Source organism: Gambusia affinis, linkage group LG22 (genome assembly GCF_019740435.1).
Source record: "Gambusia affinis linkage group LG22, SWU_Gaff_1.0, whole genome shotgun sequence".
NCBI classification, from domain to species: domain Eukaryota; kingdom Metazoa; phylum Chordata; class Actinopteri; order Cyprinodontiformes; family Poeciliidae; genus Gambusia; species Gambusia affinis.
In genome coordinates this window covers 22,177,465-22,198,351 of record NC_057889.1, presented here as the reverse complement: position 1 = coordinate 22,198,351, position 20,887 = coordinate 22,177,465, and the positions used below count along the sequence as shown (strand labels likewise).

Genomic DNA, 20,887 nt, shown 5'->3' with positions numbered 1-20,887 from the left:
TAAAAATTTGATGCTTTTTATTTTAAAGCACACCATCCACCTACACACACATTAAGTTAATAAAAACTCCTTGGGTCGATGGTAAATGGCAGCTTACGTATCAGCTGACTCCCGTCTTTTACAAGATCAAAGAAAACATGAGAAGTGTGTGATAGTTTATATCTTGCTTTAAAACTAAGACTTTCTCCAAACTCTGTGCCCAACATCATGGAATCAGATTTCTGCGTGGCAGGAATTTCAAACACACATCAGTCTGATGAGAGAAAGAGCTCACATTGGCCCATGTTGCTAACTTATCAGTTACAGTTTTAATTGACAGAATAAGTACAGCCGTTGGATATTCAACAATTACATGAGGAGAGGGAGACATGTTGGCCACGGCATAAGTTCTATAAATGAAAAAAGCTTCCCGTTCTTAATGCCGCAGGCCACAATGCCTCAGAGACTAAAAGTCACACTGATTAAAAGACACCCTGGAAGTGTTGTTGACTGCAGCAGCAGGAATGATACGGCCTCCTGAGAGGAGCGGGCTGCTGAGGCGGCAGAGCATGAAGGGCTTTTCCAGCAAACTGGTTCCAGTACTAAATAAGAGCTAGTGCTAGCATCAAACCCAGTATTTCTTCTGCTTAATGTTCTGAGGCTAAATGAGGAAGCAGGAAGTGATGCTACAGTCACACAAACTTCATGGAAAAGACCCTCCTCCATCAGAGGCTTGAGGCAGGTTCACAGAGACCTACAACTAACTAAAACTCAGCGTCCTGAAGTGAAGAAAGACACCTAGAAACAAAACGTGTTATTGTTATTATGAAAAGGCTTTAAGCACTATGTTTCAAGTTTTAGATTTGCTGTAGTGTTTGTGTTAAGCTGACATATGAAAACCTCTAAGCTTTAATAGGAACATGAAGTCAAGGCATGAGGAAGAGGAGTTAACCAGTTGTCATGCTGGACGCGGTTGCTATTCTGCTGCCGTTGTTTTATCATCGTCTGCTGACAGTTTGGATTCAGGGGATTTTCACAGTGAACTGTGCGCTGGGCCTCATCTAAACATCACGAGTTGTGTAAAGTAGCACTTCTAAATCAAATATATGACATTAAAACATGTGTGCAGAGGTAATGAGACAAACTGTACTCGGTCTGGGTAAGCTGTTCCTCTGCTTAAACACAGGATATACCAGAGAAAGGAGGAAACATCCTGGAAGACATCATGATGAGGCTGGGTCTGCTCTACAGCTGTGATTAAAACCAGTAGTTTTTACCTTTATAATAGAATCAGATTAGGAACAGCTCTAGTACCAGCCTGTTCTAGTCCTGGAAGCATGTCAGTGGAAAAGGCCCAATGTCAGTGTTAGCTACAGCCTCAGCTTGCCCTCCACGGTTCTGCTCAGAGTTCTGTGGACTACAGCGGTAAGGGGAAACATCACAGGTCATAGTTGAACTTGTATTCATTAGCCAAATAGATTCTGCGGAAGATGAGGGCAGCCAAGGCCAGGGTGAGAACCACGATGAGGACTGCAGAGGCTGCATGGTTGTCACGGCGAGGCGCCGGACCAAACAGAGCTCTGCTAGCTACTGGTTCTCTGCCGGCCCTGGGGGCCTGTCGGCTGAGCTGCTGGGCCCGGCGCTGTCTGGGACTGAGCCGACGAACAGGGCCGCTGTCATTGGGGGCCTGGATTTCCTCTGGATCTGCTGCTGGAGACACTTCCACCTGCAGGGCGACATGGAATCCTTCAGACTAAACCTTAAGTCACATGTTATCAGAAACTTTTGTCTTTCCTGGTCTTCTTGAGATGCGTTCAGGGTGTGCTAGAGTGGTGTGTGTATGTGTATGTGTGTGTGTGTGTGTGTGTGGTTCTCCAGCTCATAGCTCGGTTTCTATGTTTGGATCAACCAAACCAACATGAACCTGAGACAGTTTGTGTTCTCACTACTCCAGCAGCCCAAACCCTATTTTGGTTTCTCACAGCATTAATGTGTGGTCAATGGTAGCAGTATAATAACAACTTAAAGCCCAACATGAGCATCAGCACAGTGTGTGAGAGGGTGCATAAAAGTTTAGGACAAATTAGATTTCATTTAATTAAACCTAGCAGGATCAGACAGCAGGATGCAATAGAAACAGGAAACCACTGCACAGACAACATGGTCTTGTTTATGGGAAGTAACAGGTGGAGGAAGTAGGAGGTTAGTTCAGCAGGCCAGGCAGCATGCTGTGGTCCATCTTTTTAGAGTTTTAGCTTCAACTTCAGAAACAGATGGTAGGGACTATTTTAGGTCTGCTTGGTTTATTTAAACACAGGATACTAATCTAAGTTGACCCTCTCCTCTGCTCCTTCAGAATGAGTCTCAGTGGTTCCCTGGATAGCGTCTGGCACTAAAATCAATCCTCTTAGGCAACACAGCTTGCTGATATTTTCAGATCTGCTAAAGAGAAGCTGTGAAAATAAAAGCTGAAAGCCACAGAGCTCATCTCCTCTTACGCTGACAGAGAGCTGATGTCTGACTGCAGAACTAAACCCACCAACTATGGGCAATGGCTCAGCAGCTGAAGCAGGCATGAAGAAAAAATATTTCTGTAAGAATTTGCATCCTCTTTTGTCTGATTTCCATCTTTCCTGAATTCTGGGTTTTAGTTTTCTGAAAGCCAGAATAATCAAAATGACAAGAAATAAAGGTTTGAAATATTTTAATCTGAGATGAATCCATTGAGTGAAATGAGTGAAGAGAAAAATTTTTACTTTTCTTCTTTTTTTTTTTTTACATGTATAATATCTGAATATTCTGACTGCTGCTAATCACAGAAATATGAGCTCAGGTGTCTTTATGACCCGAGTTGTATGGACTCTGTGTTATACTGTATTTATATGGCAAAAGGGAACATAAGAACAAAGCTCAGACAGACCAGACGGAGCCTCTGAGCAAATATGGTGGAAAGACAGACAGATGTCCAAAACTTGTTTTCAGAATTTACCCAAACCAGTCTCGATGAACAGTTAAAATATACATATTTCTGACTATTTTGGGTCCTTTTATGAAAACTCTAATTTCAACCTGAAAAGTGATATTAAGGGTCACTGGACGAGTGTGTAAGGATTAAAAATAAGTTTGCATCACAGTGATTTCTGAAATCCAAATAAAACCTGACAGAGAGAGCACAGCTGTGTGGCTCTCTGTGTCCCACATGACACAGCGCCACCTACCTGTTCATCCTGGGGCCTTTCTTCAGCTTGCTGCTCAGAAGAGCTGGAGGTTTCTCCCTGAGTGAGAATCGAAGCTTTACTTCCACTTGTAGAAGCCTGTGGTATTATACTGGACTCTGCCTGTACGGACACACAGGAAAACAGCATGGTGTGTTAGAGCAAATAATTCCGACGTAAATCTTTACCATGACAGATATCACAGTTACACTTTTCGTTGGCCTAGATCCTTACTCACCAACTGAAAGTATGTCCTACAACAACCAGAACTTTCTCTTTATTAGGATATGTGAAGTGATGCAATTGAACAACAGAGGAAGAATCCGTAGCTGAAGTCTTCCACTGCAACATTCATGGCAGTATCGATAACTACCACTGCTTAAGTGCTAATGTAATCATAAATGATAGGACATGGGAATTAAATTAACAGTCATATCTTTTATCAGTTTTGTACGTAACAGACTGAGCTGTCCAGGCTGGAATGATGTCTTCATTCGTTCATAACATCATACTCTGGTTAGTGGCTCACAGATGTCAATCAAACTTCAAGAAAATGTAAACGTGGTAGAATAGGACTTGAACCTTCCAGGAGAGATGCCTTCCAGACAGGCTATGTGTTAAGAAACACCCAGCTAATTAAACACTAACAGATAAATGGTGAGTAAGAATAACATACAACTCTACATTTGTAATAATTTTATTGCAGCAGATTACAGCCTGTTCCCGGTTCAGTTTTCACAGACGCTTTTTTATAAAACATATTTAAAATATTTTTAAAAATGCAGTTTGTGAAACTAAATTACTTAGGCACAATGCTACTTCACATGGTAACAGCTGACGTTTCCAAAGGAGCCAATCCAGGAGCTCCTTTCACTTTCCTTGGCACCGATTGGCAGCAGCCCGAAGAGCAGAGATGAGAAGTATCCTGGGTGTTAGTTTCTTCAGTAGGGCAAACCTGTTTATCCACAGTTAGTGTGCTATGCAAAATTAATGTGCATTTGGCATTTGAAGTGATAAAATAAACTGTTATGTGTTTTTTAAGAGGGTATAAAGTATTCAGGGATTTCAGCTTTTCACAGGTTCATCACAAGGTTAGCTTGTATAACTTTAACTGCACCAAGTTTTGTTTAGTGTGATGTAACTCTTTCAACAAGCAATTCTATTCATAGAAATTCATTTCTACAAGTAGCTCTCTGAACAGTAATGACTAATACATTTCTGATCATTTGCCACTTTATTGAAAGTTTAAATCAAGGGTCACATTAATCATATATTTTCCACCTTTTATATATATATATATATATATATATATATATATATATATATATATATATATATATATATATTGTTGGGTAAATTGTATTACTAATATTATCAAATATTCGTTGTATCATGTAGCCTTGTAGTTACATTTAAATAATGTTTACTTATATGCTTTTACTCTTAGTATAAGTAATGTTTCTGTGTGTTGAATAACTTTGATTCCTTCCTGAGGCCTCCCTGGGAGAGAGCAGTGAGGCCTTCCTGAGCGATAGCAGTGACAACTACTCCCAGTAGAGTTTATTGCCCTGCAAGAAACTCTGCTCTCCTTTGTTTGTTAGATAGCTATAAAGCCGTCGCCTTGAAGACATACAACTTGTTCTGCTCAACCCCATGCCTGAAACAACAATATTCTAGTGTTTAGGTAACCTGTGTCTGGATAGTGATTGTCATTAGCGCTGCAACTATGTGATGAATTGTTTCCCCCGCCCTTTGAGAGTTGCAGCGCCCAATGTGAGAGGGATCCTAAATGCAATAAAAAGAGAGGAGCAGGCATATGTGTTTTCAGAGCAGTAGGAGATTGTAACTGAAAGCACATCTCTGTCTGTTCTCCTCGCGAGTACAAAGAATCTAACTCTTTCCTGTGTTGTTTAATTTGTCTTTAATAGGTATTTAGACCTGACATATATATATATATATATATATATATATATATATACACACACACACACACACACACACACACACACACACACATCCTGTATAATTGATGTCAATCAATTATACTAGGTGTATAATTGATTAACATCAATTATCTGTAGAAGCTCTCTTCTGTTCTCTTCACAAGAGAAGAGAACAGAAAAAAAAATATTGATGCAAATCAATTATACTGGATGACATCAAGGAAGAATACTTTCCGCCAAAAATTGAGTTTGTACCTTGAATTTGATTTGCTGTGCTAGTTCTTTGGCCTGGCGATCCTCAGCACTGGGGTTGCTGTTGGAGGTCAGAGGCAGGAGGGCAGATCGCATCGAACAGCCACAAGCTTCACAGCAGAAGTCCTGGGACCTGGGAACCAACAAGGATCAGCTTATCATGTCTCAAGGACATCTTTAGTTTTGAAGCCCACATTTTTATACAATGAAAATGTCCCCTGTGATAGCATCAAACCATTAATGAGGCATCTTTGCATCAAGGTGTATGGATAAATTAAGTTATAAACACTAGGGACCTTAAAAAGACTGTTTTTAGACACCTATGGGATTTGTTTATTCTATTATGCAAATAAACTGCTAACAGCTTTATCACAACAGAAGAGAAGCTCTCTAGCTTTTCAGCTTCTTAAGGGAAAACCAGAATATTTGGTTTTTAAACATATTCACATGATATTTCTGTAGAAGCTCTCTTCTGTTCTCTTCACAACAGAAGAGAACAGAAAAACCAAAACATATTTGTTATTTTATGTTGAAAAACCAAATATTCTTGTTTTCCCTTTAAGAAGCTGGAAAGCTAGGTATATTCTCTTCTGTTGTCTTTCTGAAACTTTGTTTTAAAGTGCCAATAAACCCATAGGCTAGTCCCAACCCTCATCTCATCAGCTAATAGACGAGTGACTTGCTACCTGTCTACCTAAAATGTAGTGCAGAATGAAGCCTGTGCAGTACGTGCCAGTTCATGTACCATTATGACACCAGATGTATTGGTGATAATGACTATGTGGACTTGCAAAAGCAAGCGACCTGACCACACCATCTTTGCTTGTCAAGCATGCTCTTTACAGGAAAGATAAGTTGTAAAAATAGCTGATGGTACAAGGCTGTTTTATTATAGTAATACATATAAAATAAGTTTATATAAACAGTTTATAAAATCTTGTTATTTTAAACGCAGCGCTTCTCTCATAAATAAAGAAACTAAAGGAGCTGCTGGTGTCGTAAACTCTTGACTTTTCTTTAACAGTGAAATTGTTCTTTATCACTGTTCCTGTCAGTAAACCATCTGCTTTACTGACTGTTCCCACAGAGCCAGGTTCTGCTGCAGATTCCTCTTACAAAAGTAATGTCTTGTTAGCATCTTTTATAGTGATCTGCTTTAATTTTAACCAGGACATCCCTGGAAAATAGATTAATAATCTCAATAGGTTTACTTCCTAAAAAAAGCAGAAAAACTGAATAAAGTGAATGCTAATGTGGACACTGGGTCAATTCACCCCAACTCAGGCTCTCATTCTCATCTAATGACTTTCTCTGAGGATAACTGACAACAGTTCCTTTATGTTCACAGCATGAACATCTGTATAACGTGGATTTGTGGATCACCTCCAAGTCAAAACCTGAATCAACACTGAAAGCACATTGGAGCATCTAATGTTTGAGTAGTGGTGAGGAAAAATAGCAGTAGAAAGACCTTTAACGCTCAACTATCACTCCCAACCCAAAGCACAGCAAACACAAGTTACAATACAACACAGAAAATAAGTGAAATGATTCTAAAAAAAGATATCTTACTTTTTAGCGAGGGCCTTTCTCTCTTCTGGGGTGTAATCCAGTGATCCTATTGCACCTTCACCTTTAGTTGGCATGAATCCAATTATAGCTATTAGAGCAGTTCGGACTGCAAGACAAAAACAGAACAAATAAAAATATGAAAAAAGAAATGAAGAATCATAAGTGAAGCCAATTTAACAATGTAATAAAATAGGTGAGTTTACACTATATCACAGTTTACACATGTTTAACCTTATACAGCAGATCTGAAACTTTGTCTATGTGAACATCCAGAATGGACCTGTAGTCAGACGTATTTTACAGATTCACATTTTCTTGATTTTATGAAGAATCCTTCTTTGTACCATAATCTTCATATGTTATAGAGAATTCTCCAGAACATAACTAGCCTTCTTAATCAGGTTGTTCAGCCTTTTTTCTTTACTAATTCTTCTTCAATCCTGGCGATTATTAGTAGATTTTTAAAATAGCACTTTTGCTGAAAATATCTGTGAACAATTGGATTTAAAGATTCATGTCAAATTCAAGCCTACAGTTGTTGGGGCACAAGAAATAAGAACCAGAAACTGGAACATGTTTCACTGAGAATGTGGAAAACAATCTTGAGATGCACCGATTTGATATTAACATCTGTATCACTGCTGATATTGAAATCTCAGGTATCAGTATCGGTATGGAAAACGAAAACAGTGAATTGGAACAGTACACTGTAAAATGTAAAAGTAAAGTGTACTCAAAAAGAAAAGTGACCTGAACTCATTCCAGCTTATTCTGTTGACTATACTAACTTAAACTTAGCAAAGACAACTTTCTACTGAGGCAAGTAATCAAACTCATCAGCAGCAAGTAACCCGAACTTGGAGTTATGAGTGAGCAAAACGCATCTGCATAACCAGCAAAAACTCGCATCATTCGGCAGCTCTCGTTGAACGCACATGCGCATTGGACACTGACGAGTGACGACGTGTTTGAAAGAAGCTCCAAACTGTCAACAATACGGCGGTTGCTGCAGCTAAGTTTTGTCACGGTAAGTCCCACTGTTTTTTAGCAAACTTATATTCGTTATCTCGGCCGTATAATTCATCCGTAAGTCCAGGTTTTGAGGTTAACTTTATGTGTAATGATTTAGCGATGCCTGGGACTAACGTTAGTCGAAAATATCATGTTTATTTAGTGGCAACAAGATGGAGCGGCAGAGCAAAAAAGCTGTCCGGGGCGCAAAACAAAAAAAGGAAAAGGGATAAGGATAAAGATGTTGGCGGGTTAAAAAGCCGCTGTACTGTTATAGAAGGCTTATGATGAGTAGACTGCCATAGGTGGGACAGCTGTAAACTGTAGGAGAAGCAGCTGTGATGAAGAAGTGTAGGGTCACCAGATTTGGGTTTCTGAAAAGGAGGACACTTCTTTTTTTGTTGGCGGGGGGGTAGAATCGGCGGACACACATGCGCCAACGGGGGGTGGAGATGGGGGAGACGGGGGGGGTAGAACCAGCGGTAGCACAAGAAATCGGTAGCACATGTGTGTACATGTGCTACCGATTCTTCTCCATACAAAGAAACCTGGAATGGAGTAGTGGAGCAGTGGCAATGTAATCACAATGCACTGTAAACTATGTAATGTGTTTTGAGGCAGTTGACCAAAATCCCGATTTTAAATTCCCCCTGGACATTTCTTTAGGTCTGAAAAGTAGGACATGTCCGGGAAAAAGAGGACGTCTGGTCACCCTAAAGAAGTGTTACGTTGATATGTAATTGTGGTGTTGCTTCTATTGTTGTTAGGACTGCGAAGACCCAGACGTGTCTCACACCCCCATTGGGATCCTGACCATCATTCCTGAGGACAGGCAGGCCTCCACTGACTCACTGCACCTCCAGTCTTCAAGTACTGCCATCATTTTGGAAGGAAGTCTTGTCATGAATGATCTTGGGAATCTTCCACATGCCATGTGCTTGCTCTTTGGACTTATTTATACTCTGAATTTGGAGTACCCTCAACAACTGAAGTACACCTTTGACTTCATCCAAAGGGTGCTTCTGTCACTTGGACATAAATCCCTAAAACCAAAAATACAATCACTCAAAAATCTTCTGATGCAATGAGTGAATGTGATGTGACATTATGGATCAACGTTGATACCTTTACCCTTATTGGAAAAGTGATTTTATTTCTTGTTTGATTCTTTTTTTGTTGGAGAGAGCATCATTGCATTTGCAGACTACTAAATGGTTTTATGTTAATGAGGAGAAACATTACTTCACTTCACTACTTCACTATTTACTTTATCAATGTTATGATAAATGTTGGGCTCTAGTATTGAGAATTGAGTTTTTGTTTCACACCAGTCAACAGACATTTAAGCAGGGATTCTCAAAGTTTTAAAGACTGAGGGCCATTTGAGGGATTCAATATTAGATTGAAGGCTACCCTAGAAAAAAAGTCATGTCATTTTTTTTCCCTAAAAAAAGTCTATGGAAAACTTTGTTTCCAGGTTAGTGTGTATGTAACCACACTTGAGAACCTTGTATTTAAGGTAAACTTGTTTAATTATTAAACATTTTTTTCCATTCAAACTGTTGTCTGTTGGCTCTTCGTTCCAATAACTTAACACTTTTGGTTCATCTTACTTGAACATATCAAGGCAATCGGTTTCCTGATATTTTGCAAGTAATGTGAACTCTTAAACATGTAAGCATAACTTATTTTTATGAGTACTGCTTAATTGACATAACTCACAATTTGAAGTAGTCATAATTGACATTTTATAGTCAACTTTACTAATGATTTTGAGTTAACGGCACTCAGGTTTACTGCTTTTATCTGAGTGGTCTAAACATAGTTATTTTTAGCAATAACACCTTAAAATGAATTAGCTACTTTACTTGAAGATTTTGAGGCAATCGGTTTCCTAACTTTTTTAAGTAAAGTGAACTTATTACTTTTTACAGTGTAGTACACTGAAAAAAATAACTCTTTGGAGGAACATAAAAAAATCATGGAAAGGTTTTCCACCTGATTACTTTGCTTTATTTCAGCACCATGTAATTCTGTTACTCCTATTTAAAGCAAATGTGTTGGCTCAACTTATGTTATTATGGTTATTATATGGGTGATTCTAAATCAAATGTGTTGGCTGAACTTAATATATTATGGTTATCCTAATTTAAATAAAATGAGTTGGCTCAACTTATGTTATTATGGTTATTCTACACTGTAAAAAATTAATTTAGGGGGTTATTACAATATTATGTACTTTTAACTAAATAATTTCATGTTTCAAACAAAAACGTGATACAATCATGTTGGATAAACACGAAATTCAACAACTTCACGTTTATGAAATTTAATCAATTTGAGATAACATGATTCATTATAGTCAGACTGATCTTGTGCTGAAGCCGAGTGAGATCACGGGATATCACGCGAGACAATCGTTTTTATCTCAACTTGAATAATATATTCAACTTGAATAATATATTCAAGTTGAGATAACGTGATTCAATTTAGTCAGATTCATTTCCCTCCGAAGAGGGTCTAGCGAGGTCAGGGGATCACGAGAGATTATGAGACATAATTGTTTTGCGCCTGGGAAAACTTCAAAGTGGTTTTAGTTACACATTAAACTATAGATATTTGTTTTTCTCTGCAGGGCGCTATTGGCATTTAAGAACTGCACTGAAACAGTTCTTAAATTTCTTTCAGCATTTAAGAACTGTAAAAAAATACTTTTTTAAGAAAAGTCTTTGAATTAATGTAATTAAATCATGGAAAGGATTTCCACATGATTAAATAGCTTTCTTTCAGCATGAAGCATGTTTGTTGAGCTAATTTAATTTTCATGAGTTGGATAAACTTAATAAGTAGTGTGAAGGTATCACTGTGACATAAGTTGGTTTCTCTGGAGTGCTGAGAAACTCTAGCAGGCGGTTAGCACACTGCACGTTTGGAGGCCTTAGTCCTCGACGCAGACATTGCTGGTTCGACTCCTGGTCCTGGTAACCTTTGCCGCATGTCCTCACCCTGTCTGCCTACTGTCGCAAAAAAAATACAAGCCACTAGCGCTGCAAAAACTCTTCGGAGAAAAATAAAAGTTGGTTTCAACTAAATTGACATTAATTTTAGTCAAGTAAATTATTTGGTCCAAAGCATTGCAAATTAGTTGGGCTGGCTCTTTTAATTACATTGGGTCCAACTATAGTAAATGAGTTGAATCAACCTTAATAAATTATATTGAGCCAACACATTTGCTTTAAATTGGAATAACCATAATATATTAAGTTCAGCCAAAACTTAATAAAATAACCGTAATAAAATAAGTTGAGCCAACTCATTTTATTTAAATTACAATAACCATAATATATTAAGTTCAGCCAATACGTTTGATTTAGAATCAACCATAGAATAACCATAATAACATAAGTTGATACCAACACAATTGCTTTACATTGGAATAACCTTAATAAATTAAGTTGACCTAACACATTTGCTTTAAATAGGAGTAACAGAATTACATGGTGCTGAAATAAACCAAAGCAATCAGGTGGAAAACCTTTCCATGATTTTTTTATGTTCCTCCAAAGAGGTATTTTTTTCAGTGTATTAAGTGTTGGCTGAACTTAATATATTATGGTTATTCCAATTTAAAGCAAATGTGTTGGCTCAATTTAATTTATTAAGGTTGATTCAACTCATTTACTATAGTTGGACCCAATGTAATTTAAAAGAGCCAGCCCAACTAATTTGTAATGCTTTGGACCAAATAATTTACTTGACTAAGATTAACACACATTTAGTTGAAACCAACTTTTTCTTCCCCGAAGAGTTTTCGCAGCACTAGTGACTTGTATTTTTATGAGACAGTGGGCAGTGAGGACAAGGCAAAGGTTGCCGGGACCTGGAGTCGAACCAGCAACGTCTGCGTCGAGGGCTAAGGCCTCCAAACGTGCAGTGTGCTAAACCCCTGCGCCACCACAGCACGCAGGAGAAACCAACTTATGATAGAGTGATACCTTCACACTACTTATTAAGTTGATCCAACTCATGAAAATTAAAAAAGTGTTTTTTAAAAAAACTGTGTTTTTTGTTTTTAAAAAAGGACTTTTTTTACAAGTCTGTGTTGGCGTAATTGTTACAGTTGTTACAGAGTGCCCTGCAGAGAAAAACAAATATCTATTGTTCAATGTGTAACTAAAACCGCTTTGAAGTCTTCCCAGGCGCAAAACAGTTATGTCGTGTGATCTTCCATAATCTCTCGTGATTCCCTGATCTCGCTAGACCCTCTTCGGAGGGAAATGAATCTGACTAAATTGAATCACTTTATCTCAACTTGAATATGTTATTCTAGTTGAGACAAAAACGATTCTCTCACGTGAACTTGTGTGATATCCTGTGATCTCACTTGGCTTCAGCACAAGATCAGTCTGACTATAATGAATCATGTTATCTCAACATGATTAAATTTCATAAACGTGAAGTTGTTGAATTTCGTGTTTATCCAACATGATTGTGTCACATTTTTGTTTGAAACGTGAAATTATTTAGTTAAAAATACATGATATTCTTTTGTTAATGTAATAACCCCCTAAGTTCATTTTTTCAGTGTAATTGGGTACTTACTGCTCCAAGAAGGCTGCCAAGTCTCTGGGTGATGCCCTGAGATGCTCAAACAAATCTTCTTCCCAACTTCAAATCTCCCAGTTGGCTGTGGGAGAGAAAAAAAAGACAATTGACTGGATATGACACAGACAACAAATGATCGAAAGTTGTTAGAGACAAGCTGAGGTTGGAAAACCTGAGAACAAAACATACTAAATTAAATGTTTTCTGACATACAATAAAAATAAAATACATAAAATATGACAGAATAAAAAACTGCATAAGAAATGGACATTCAAAATCCTTTGGAATAATCTTATTAAAATGGTTATTATAGCAGGTGTGTTAATGTAAAGCAAACTCATTCTCTCACAAACAGTGCAGGCCCTGCAGTGAATAAACAATGAGGACTTGATTTTGAACATGACACCTTCCACGGCCCCTGGTTCAATAAAATGCCACTAAGGCTAATATTAACAGTCTAGTCTGATGTGTTCCTGTTCTGCTTCAGGAGAAGGGACTAAAACATGAGCTTTCCCTCCAACTTACTGTTAGCAGGAGGATGCTGGGAGGCTTCATGGGGTATTCCGGGGGAAGCACAATCCTGCCATGGTACACCCCACCATCAAAATCAGAATCTGGAGGCCCGCGTACAGAAAAGTGCCATTCAAAGAGGTTGTCCTGGAGCCACAAAGAAATGTCACAATTAGTGCAGATTAGAATGTGTGAACACATACAGGAACATGCACTGACTGGAGGTGACAGCTGACAGCAACGTAACAGCGGTCTGTTGTATTGATAATAACGACGAGAAAAAACACCTCCTTAGGTAAAAGCCTGATGTTGTTGAAGTGGTGAGAATCTGACTGAATCTTTGATCAGATGATGATATGGTCAACATGTGTTCTAAATTCCTGTAGGACTTCCCTTTTGGTAGTTTCACTTTCTGTTTCTTTGATCATGTCTTCTATCTTTATTGAAATGGTCAAACATAACAGTACAATAATAAGAGGTCAATAAGCCATATAAAAATGAATTTACCCTTCAGAATTGTACTCTAGATTAAATTGTGATAGATTTAAGACTGTTAGGAGAATCATCGCTTAATTAGACTGATGCTAGTTTTAATATCTAACTATGATTAATTAGTTTATTACTTACAACTGTTGACTTACCAGTTTTGAGGCAATCAGTTTTAAAAGGTTCACTATGTCTCAAACAAGAAATACTGACTTTTGATGTCTTCTCCTCCTTTTACATTATTACTTTACAATTCTTGTCCTGAACCTACACCAATTTACACTCAACTGTTTACCATTTCATTATTCCATGGCTTCCACTAATATAATGCCTAACCCTGGCTTGCTTCTACAGGTACACTGAGCTGAGTAAAGATCCACCCTGTCAACCAGTAGAGTTTTAAAAGACGTGACATGGTCTGCTGATCATCTGGGTGAGAATGTTTTCAACGTACGTCCAGTGGCTGGGCGTGGTAGTGCTCCGTCGGATCCCTCAGTTCTGCAGCTTCCTTCATTAGCCTCTTCACCGCTACGACAGGGACAGTGAAAGAAAGAGTTAGTGACCAAGCAGATATTATCGGCTCCCATTCTTCTCAGCTACTACTGATCTCCTGCGCTTCCAGAAGGAAACCAGCACTTCTTCAAACTGTTGTAGTTATCTGATCTGAGAATCAGAAAAGCCAACACCCAAGTATATTCTAATGAAAAATTACCTTCTGCACAAATTACCAGCTTTAAGCTCTTATCAGCATTTATACTGAAAAAATGTGGGAAACGTCTGGGATGTGGATGGACTGTGTCATAGAATAATATGAATCTGGACAAGATGGTTACACATGGAGACATTTCATTATTTTACACAGAAAAATTAAAGGTGTCCTAGAATAAAAAATATAAGGTATTCAGTATTTTTCTTTTAATACAACATATTTTTATTTTCTTTAACAATATGTACGACCATGTCTATCCTGTGACTTTTCATCAAAAGACACTTGAGGTCTGTTAAACTTTGTTGTGTATATACGCAAAGACTGAATTGAGTAATATTCCCTTCTGGTATGCATGAAATATTGTGTTTTTATTGTTGATTCTATGTTGCATTGTGTTTTTGTGTTTGATTTGATGTAAAGCACTTTGAAATGCCTTGCTGCTGAAATGTGCTATACAAATAAAATTTGATTGATTTGATTGTTTGATTGAAATCACTGTAAATATACTTTTACTGCAGTATCATTAAGGCAAACTCAAAGCTAAATCCCTCTTATAAGTAAGACAAACAAAGCTTTAACTTTAAATTTCGGTTGATAACCATAAAGATTTGCAAATTGAAATTCCATAGCATCCCAGCTCTGAGTTCAAGGTATCAGCTAATGATCAGCACTTGGCCTGAAACACACACATCGGCTGCTTCAGTCTAGCTACAGAAAACATCAGCATCCTAGAAAGGTTACACAAGTCCTGCTGAGGACGTTGAGGATTAGAGCTATCTGAAAGGGTGGGGTTACTTCCTGCCTCGGTGAAGGACATAAAGTCAGCTCCTACTGTACTTCTGGCTGTAAGGCAACAGCTCATGACGTCTAAGCAGAGAAGTGAAAGAGCTCTTGAGAAAAGAACCTGAAGAAATAAATCACATGGTTCTTAGAACAAGGACAGGAGTAACAACATGTGCCAATGTCATTTTTCTAGCTCATGTGAAAAATTCATAGTGTACACATCAAGTTCAGAATGAAGTCAGTCTGCCAGGCAGCTGGGTCAATATATAGTCAGAAATGGCAAACGTCATGAGAGACCAGGCCAGAGTGGGAGAACACAGGATGGGAGTGAAAGTAAGCATGGAATTAGAAAAAGGTAAAGTCTAATTTGGAGGCTGCTAAAGCAGTTAGATTTTATTTGGGATCCAATCATCAAAAGACTACTGGGATGTCAAAATTAATTCTAAAATCTGTAAAACTGAAGAAACAGATGAAGATAAGGGAGAGCTAAAAAAGTGGATGGGGGCCAATAAAAGAGTGATGATGGTGATATGAAGTGAGAGGAGCTGGAAGCTGTAGGGGAGAAGAAAAGCAGTAGAGCAGAGATCGCCTCATAGCACAACATTTTCACAGAATGTGGTCCTCTGATTTTGCCGAAGGCCAGCGACTCTGAATTCACCACACTTATTCTGCACTCCAGGATGAGGAGTCTGCACTGCTCCGCCCTCCTCAGTGTTCTCTATATTCAGAAACTGAAGAGCTTCAGGATTACTTACGATTTCAATTACAAACAACAACAAAACTAAAATGTGGATAAAGACTCCATCTTAGCAGCTTCTGCATCATCTTCATAAGATCTCTGGTTTTAGTTCTGGGATTGATTTGCACATTTCAGATCAAAACTTGTTCACAAAACTGGTCTTGCTGAGTGGGATGATGGTTGGACATTTCCATGTCTATGCTTGCATATAAGTGCTTGAATAGATGTAAGCGGAACGTTCAAGCATCTGGAAATTGTTTTCTGAGGATGAACCAGACTTGTGCAGCTCCATAATTCTCTTTCTGACATTTTGGCTGATTTATTTTGACTTTCCCATCATGACAAACAACAAAGTAGACTGTTCCAGTTGGGACTTTAAAATACAAGTTTGTCAGTAACCATCCAGTAGCTAAGCCAAGGTTGTGGTGCAGGTTCAGGACGGCCAGCTGGTTCTGTTTGTTGGGAAGAGATCTCACATTTCCAATGAAGAACGGATGACTGGTCTGTAACTCCTCTGGCTGCGGTGCCCAATGCCAGCGGGAGTCTCACACATAAATATATATCAAAGACAGAAAGTGAACGGAGCATTTTTCACTGCAATTATAATAAAATGAGAAGAACAGGAAATGTTGGTAGAAGGTGATATGAAGTATACTTTATTATTTATCATTTCACATGGAGAATAGCTGAGCTGCTGTTAAAGGGAAAATAAAATGTGTTCATTTGGGTGTTTTTGTAGCTTTTTAAAGAAGTTACATTTTATCATTCAAATGTTTCTTATTTGAAATACTTGCATTGAATTACCTTTTTAAATCTAAATCCCATCTTACTTTCTATATACACCTAAAAGAAAAGATCAAGGAGCAGAAAATCCTCAACGATTATTTTTTTTAAACAACCAATACCTCAGTCTTCTGTGAGTTAGAGCACGTGGTTTCCCCTGCTTAGTCTCATATCCCACCCAATCCTTCATTTAATGGTAAGCCGAGTGGACAAGGAAAGGCCTTTCCCACAAATGTGCCTATGATCTCAGCGGAGTCAGAGAGGTCAGGCCACTGGCCCAAGGCGATGGGTTGATAATCTCTGCATGTCAAATCATTTTATGTAACACACATTTTGAGTGTCTGCCACTGGGAATGAGTCACAGAAGGTCCAGAGGGGAAATAGGAGATTCTGTTGCATAACAACAGACCAAAACCAGAGACGTGGAAGGCCAGAGGGAGAGAGGGAGTCAAACTCCTCAAAAGTGTAATCTTTCCTAATTGCTTGCATGCCTCTGCTGTCACCACTACACAGCAGAGATGAAATATGCCTGATTACAGTAAAAACTGGTGGGCATGACAACAAACAGAAACAATGATTTTTTGGTCTCATTAATAATTTGCGATAATCCCAAATAAACTGGTGGTATAAAACAGCAGTTTTATACCACCAGTTTATTTGGGATTATCGCAACATTCATACAGCACATGGAGCACCATGTGCTGTATGAATGTTGTGGTGTATTTGTAATATTGTTTTTTGCTTTATGTTATCTATTTATTTGTATTTATTTGCCAACTAAATATTTATTGCTAACTAAATATTTATCTACCAAGATAAATATTAGCAGCCAACTTAATATTTAGTTTGAAACTGTGACATTTGTAAACTAATGAGTAATGCAGAGAAAACAAGACTTGATTGTAAAGTCCACAACATAAACTACAACCCAAATAAACGTTCTAGATTGTATGTTTCTGATGAGGGAGTAACATAACATGATGCAGAGCTCAAAAAAGTACATTTTACATAATACCTCACCTACGTATTGGCTTTGTCCAAGTCTATTTTGTCTTCTTATGATAATAAGCTTCACGGGTCTCTTGTGAATCTGAGCTGGTGACATGCAGATGCTGCAGTGTTCAGGCTGATGTGCAGCAAAAACTCAGTGGTTCAAAACGTTCATCGTTTCACTCTCAATTTCAGTTCCATTCTGAAACAACTGATAATGTCTGGCAACAGCAGCAGGTGAAGTTAATGTAATGTTTTAAACTAACACAGTATATTCATCTGAGAATACTGAGATGAACAACTCAGCTTTTGACTCAAGAAATTTGAAACACAAAAATATGAGAGATGCAGGCCAATTTTATGTACAAATGACTGTAAAACATTAGCTACAAATTGTTACTTTGTCATCCCAGCTGCAGTACTAAATCCACACCACAGGTCACAAGTTTAACTAATCATTTATCTACAACTCTTCAGTTCTACCAACAGCAACTAGCCTGGTTCCTTATTCTGCAAGAAATACTGATTTATTTCACAGATTAAAATTACAAAAAATTATACATTCTTACCACCAACTCTATGAAAAATAAAAAAGTAGACTTAAATAATCACAAACTCAGTAGAACCTAAAGGAATTCAGGCGCCTTTAAAGTTCAATCAAAAAGTCGTGTTAACCACCCAACAATCTTTCAGCCATTGCTCTCCTACACAACCTGGGCTCACTATAAATTATTTTAATGTCTGATCTAACCACAATTTTTCTATATAGGTGGCAGTAAAAAACACAACAGACAGAGCCTTTAATGTGAAATAATGGGTCAACCTACTTGATCATGGGTGTCAAAAATGTGGCCTGAGGACCATTTGTAGTCCCTGACTCTAGAATTGTAAAATATTATATATGGTAATTTTTAATAGAAAATTTTAGGAATAACACAAAGTAGCTATTTATCTTTGAGTTGCCATGTCTCTTGCATTGTGGTCCCATAGTAAAAGGGATCTTCAGCAACATTTAGTGAAATAATTCATTAAACTTGCCTAAATATAGCAAACATTTGAGTAAAACAAGAGAGCTGTCAGAATCATAATGGTTTTTGACCTGGACAATGGAAGAGAAAATAAAAATCTGTCAATAAACAACAACAAAAAAGCAACCCGTTTTTTCTATTAACCCACGCCTTAGAAAAACGTATGCTAGGATCTACGTTGATTTATTTCATCTAGCTGCCTTTCCTTCCAAAATTCACAACATTTGTTTTTGCTTTTTAATAAAAAGAAAATATGTTTGTGGTCTTCTAGCACTTTCCACATGATGAATTTGGCCCATGTGGTAACAAGTCTGGACACCACTAGAGGTTAACAGCTGCTAATCAACGTGCAGAGCAAAATCTAAACATATGCTCACAATCTCCAAACAAACAGTGCTAAACTAAAAAACCCGGGTTTAAATAAAATGTGTATGAGTGAAAACATAACGCTCAGTGTATAATTTTCATCTGCTTGAACCAAAGATAATGTGTTGGGTTATTCTGACTGCTAAACAGAAGGAAATGAAAGCATTTTCCATACCGTCTTAACTACTGTAGAAATTTCCCCAAATATAAAGTCAAACATAGCTCGACGTGTCAGTGTGACAGTTTCAGTTGATATTAAAGTTAACCGTGGACGATACACAGCTGTTGTATAGTTATTATAAGAGTAAAGTGGTGAAAGTTGGTTAATTTTGTCATCTTTTTGACAAATGTAGAAGGAAGAGGTAAACGACTTTGACAGAGAGCTTACCTGGACTTTTAAGGTTATATTTATTTTCCATGCTGGCAGACGCGACGTATTCTGCTTAATCTGGAAGTTCGTTAGAGAGTCTGCGGTCAACTCGTTCCAACACTAACTTACAGGAGACGTTACTTCCTAGGCTGCCTGGAATGAAGAACCCGGCTAGCTTGCTTTCTGGCTGAGATGCGCCGACAGAGGGAGGTCTTCCTCAGGGTACGGGTTCCGGAAGCAGCGGCTTAGGGGACGTTTGCATATAGTTTCGTATCAAAATCAGAAGGACGCTGTCTCTTAAGTTATCTGATGTTTCAATATCGAAATACTCCGTTTAACATTTTAGCGTGACGTCATTTTGTCGAACGTAAACAGGAAGTGATTGTGAATTCTTATTCGCTATTATTTTGCAACTGCCAAACCAACTAAAGAATGCTTTACCGCCACCTATGGAGCTGGAGTGTGTTTCACTTTTTCCACAGTCTTTGCTACAGCCTTACACCAAATTGTCTCATTCCAATATTTTACGCACGATTACCCCATTATGACAATGTAGCAAACTGAGTGGATTAAAAATTTATTAAAAATAGAAAAGAAATTACATTTACAAAAAATATTCACAACCTTTGATTAATACTTTATTGATTCATCTATTTTGAATATAATGCCATAAGACTAGCTCACCTAACCTACCTTCAGCAGTTAATTGGTAAAAGTTTATTCTAGACAGGTTGCTAATCCATCAATAGGCAACACACAAACAACCATGCACGCGCACACACCCACACACACACCCACGCACGCAGACGCATACACACACAGAAGCACACAGACACAATGAAAATTTTGTGACTTAGCAGCTTGTCTGTTTTTGGACGGTGGGAGGAAACCAGAGTACCTGGAGAGTTTGCATGTAAACTTCATGCAGAAAGATGCCAGACCAGGATTCTAATCCAGGACCTGCTTACTACAAGGCAACAATGCTACTGAACAACCCTGAAATTATAACAAATAATGCAAAATTAATTGCAAAAAATATTGCAGAGTAAGGAGTGAGGAGAAGTGGTCAGTTTGTCCTCCATCAGCCAAAACCTTCAGTCGCATAATTCCTGAGATAGCTCATGATAGCCTAAGGTAATTTAACTAGAAGGCTTTATCAAAAGAAACGTTTAGCACATGTTGACAAACTTATTAGTACCCCTACTAATAGGTTACTAAGAGCTTGAAGGACAATCAATAATGAAGTAGTTCTCGATGAAAAGCTCTGCCAGGCAGAGACAACACATGAGTTTTATACCAAAGATAAGGGATCCAAAACAAGGGAGAGACAATCTGGTTCTCATGCAGCTGTAGGAAAACAACTCCCAACCTTATACATGTAACCCAAATAACTTTATCCAGTGGGAATATACAAGAACTTAGAATAAACATATAGCAATATAACTAGCAGATATTAACTTATCCTAATCAGGATGCCGAGCTTTAATTTGACTTATAATAAAGTCGTTTATTATCTGAACAATGTTTGTTGTTTCGCTATTTCCAT

General features: G+C 38.0%; 1 protein-coding gene across 1 annotated transcript; it reads right to left on the bottom strand.

The window, feature by feature from the left end:
* Positions 1 to 289: 289 nt before the first annotated feature.
* ube2j1 (ubiquitin-conjugating enzyme E2, J1) lies at positions 290 to 19,721 on the bottom strand. Its single transcript, XM_044105700.1, has 8 exons — positions 19,360 to 19,721; positions 14,028 to 14,101; positions 13,103 to 13,234; positions 12,575 to 12,659; positions 6,962 to 7,067; positions 5,393 to 5,522; positions 3,198 to 3,317; positions 290 to 1,705 (listed from the first exon to the last, which is right to left on the bottom strand). Exons 1-8 carry the CDS (start codon positions 19,388 to 19,390, stop codon positions 1,418 to 1,420), a joined length of 966 nt encoding a protein of 321 aa, XP_043961635.1. The 5' UTR covers positions 19,391 to 19,721; the 3' UTR covers positions 290 to 1,417.
* Between the last annotated feature and the right edge of the window lie 1,166 nt (positions 19,722 to 20,887).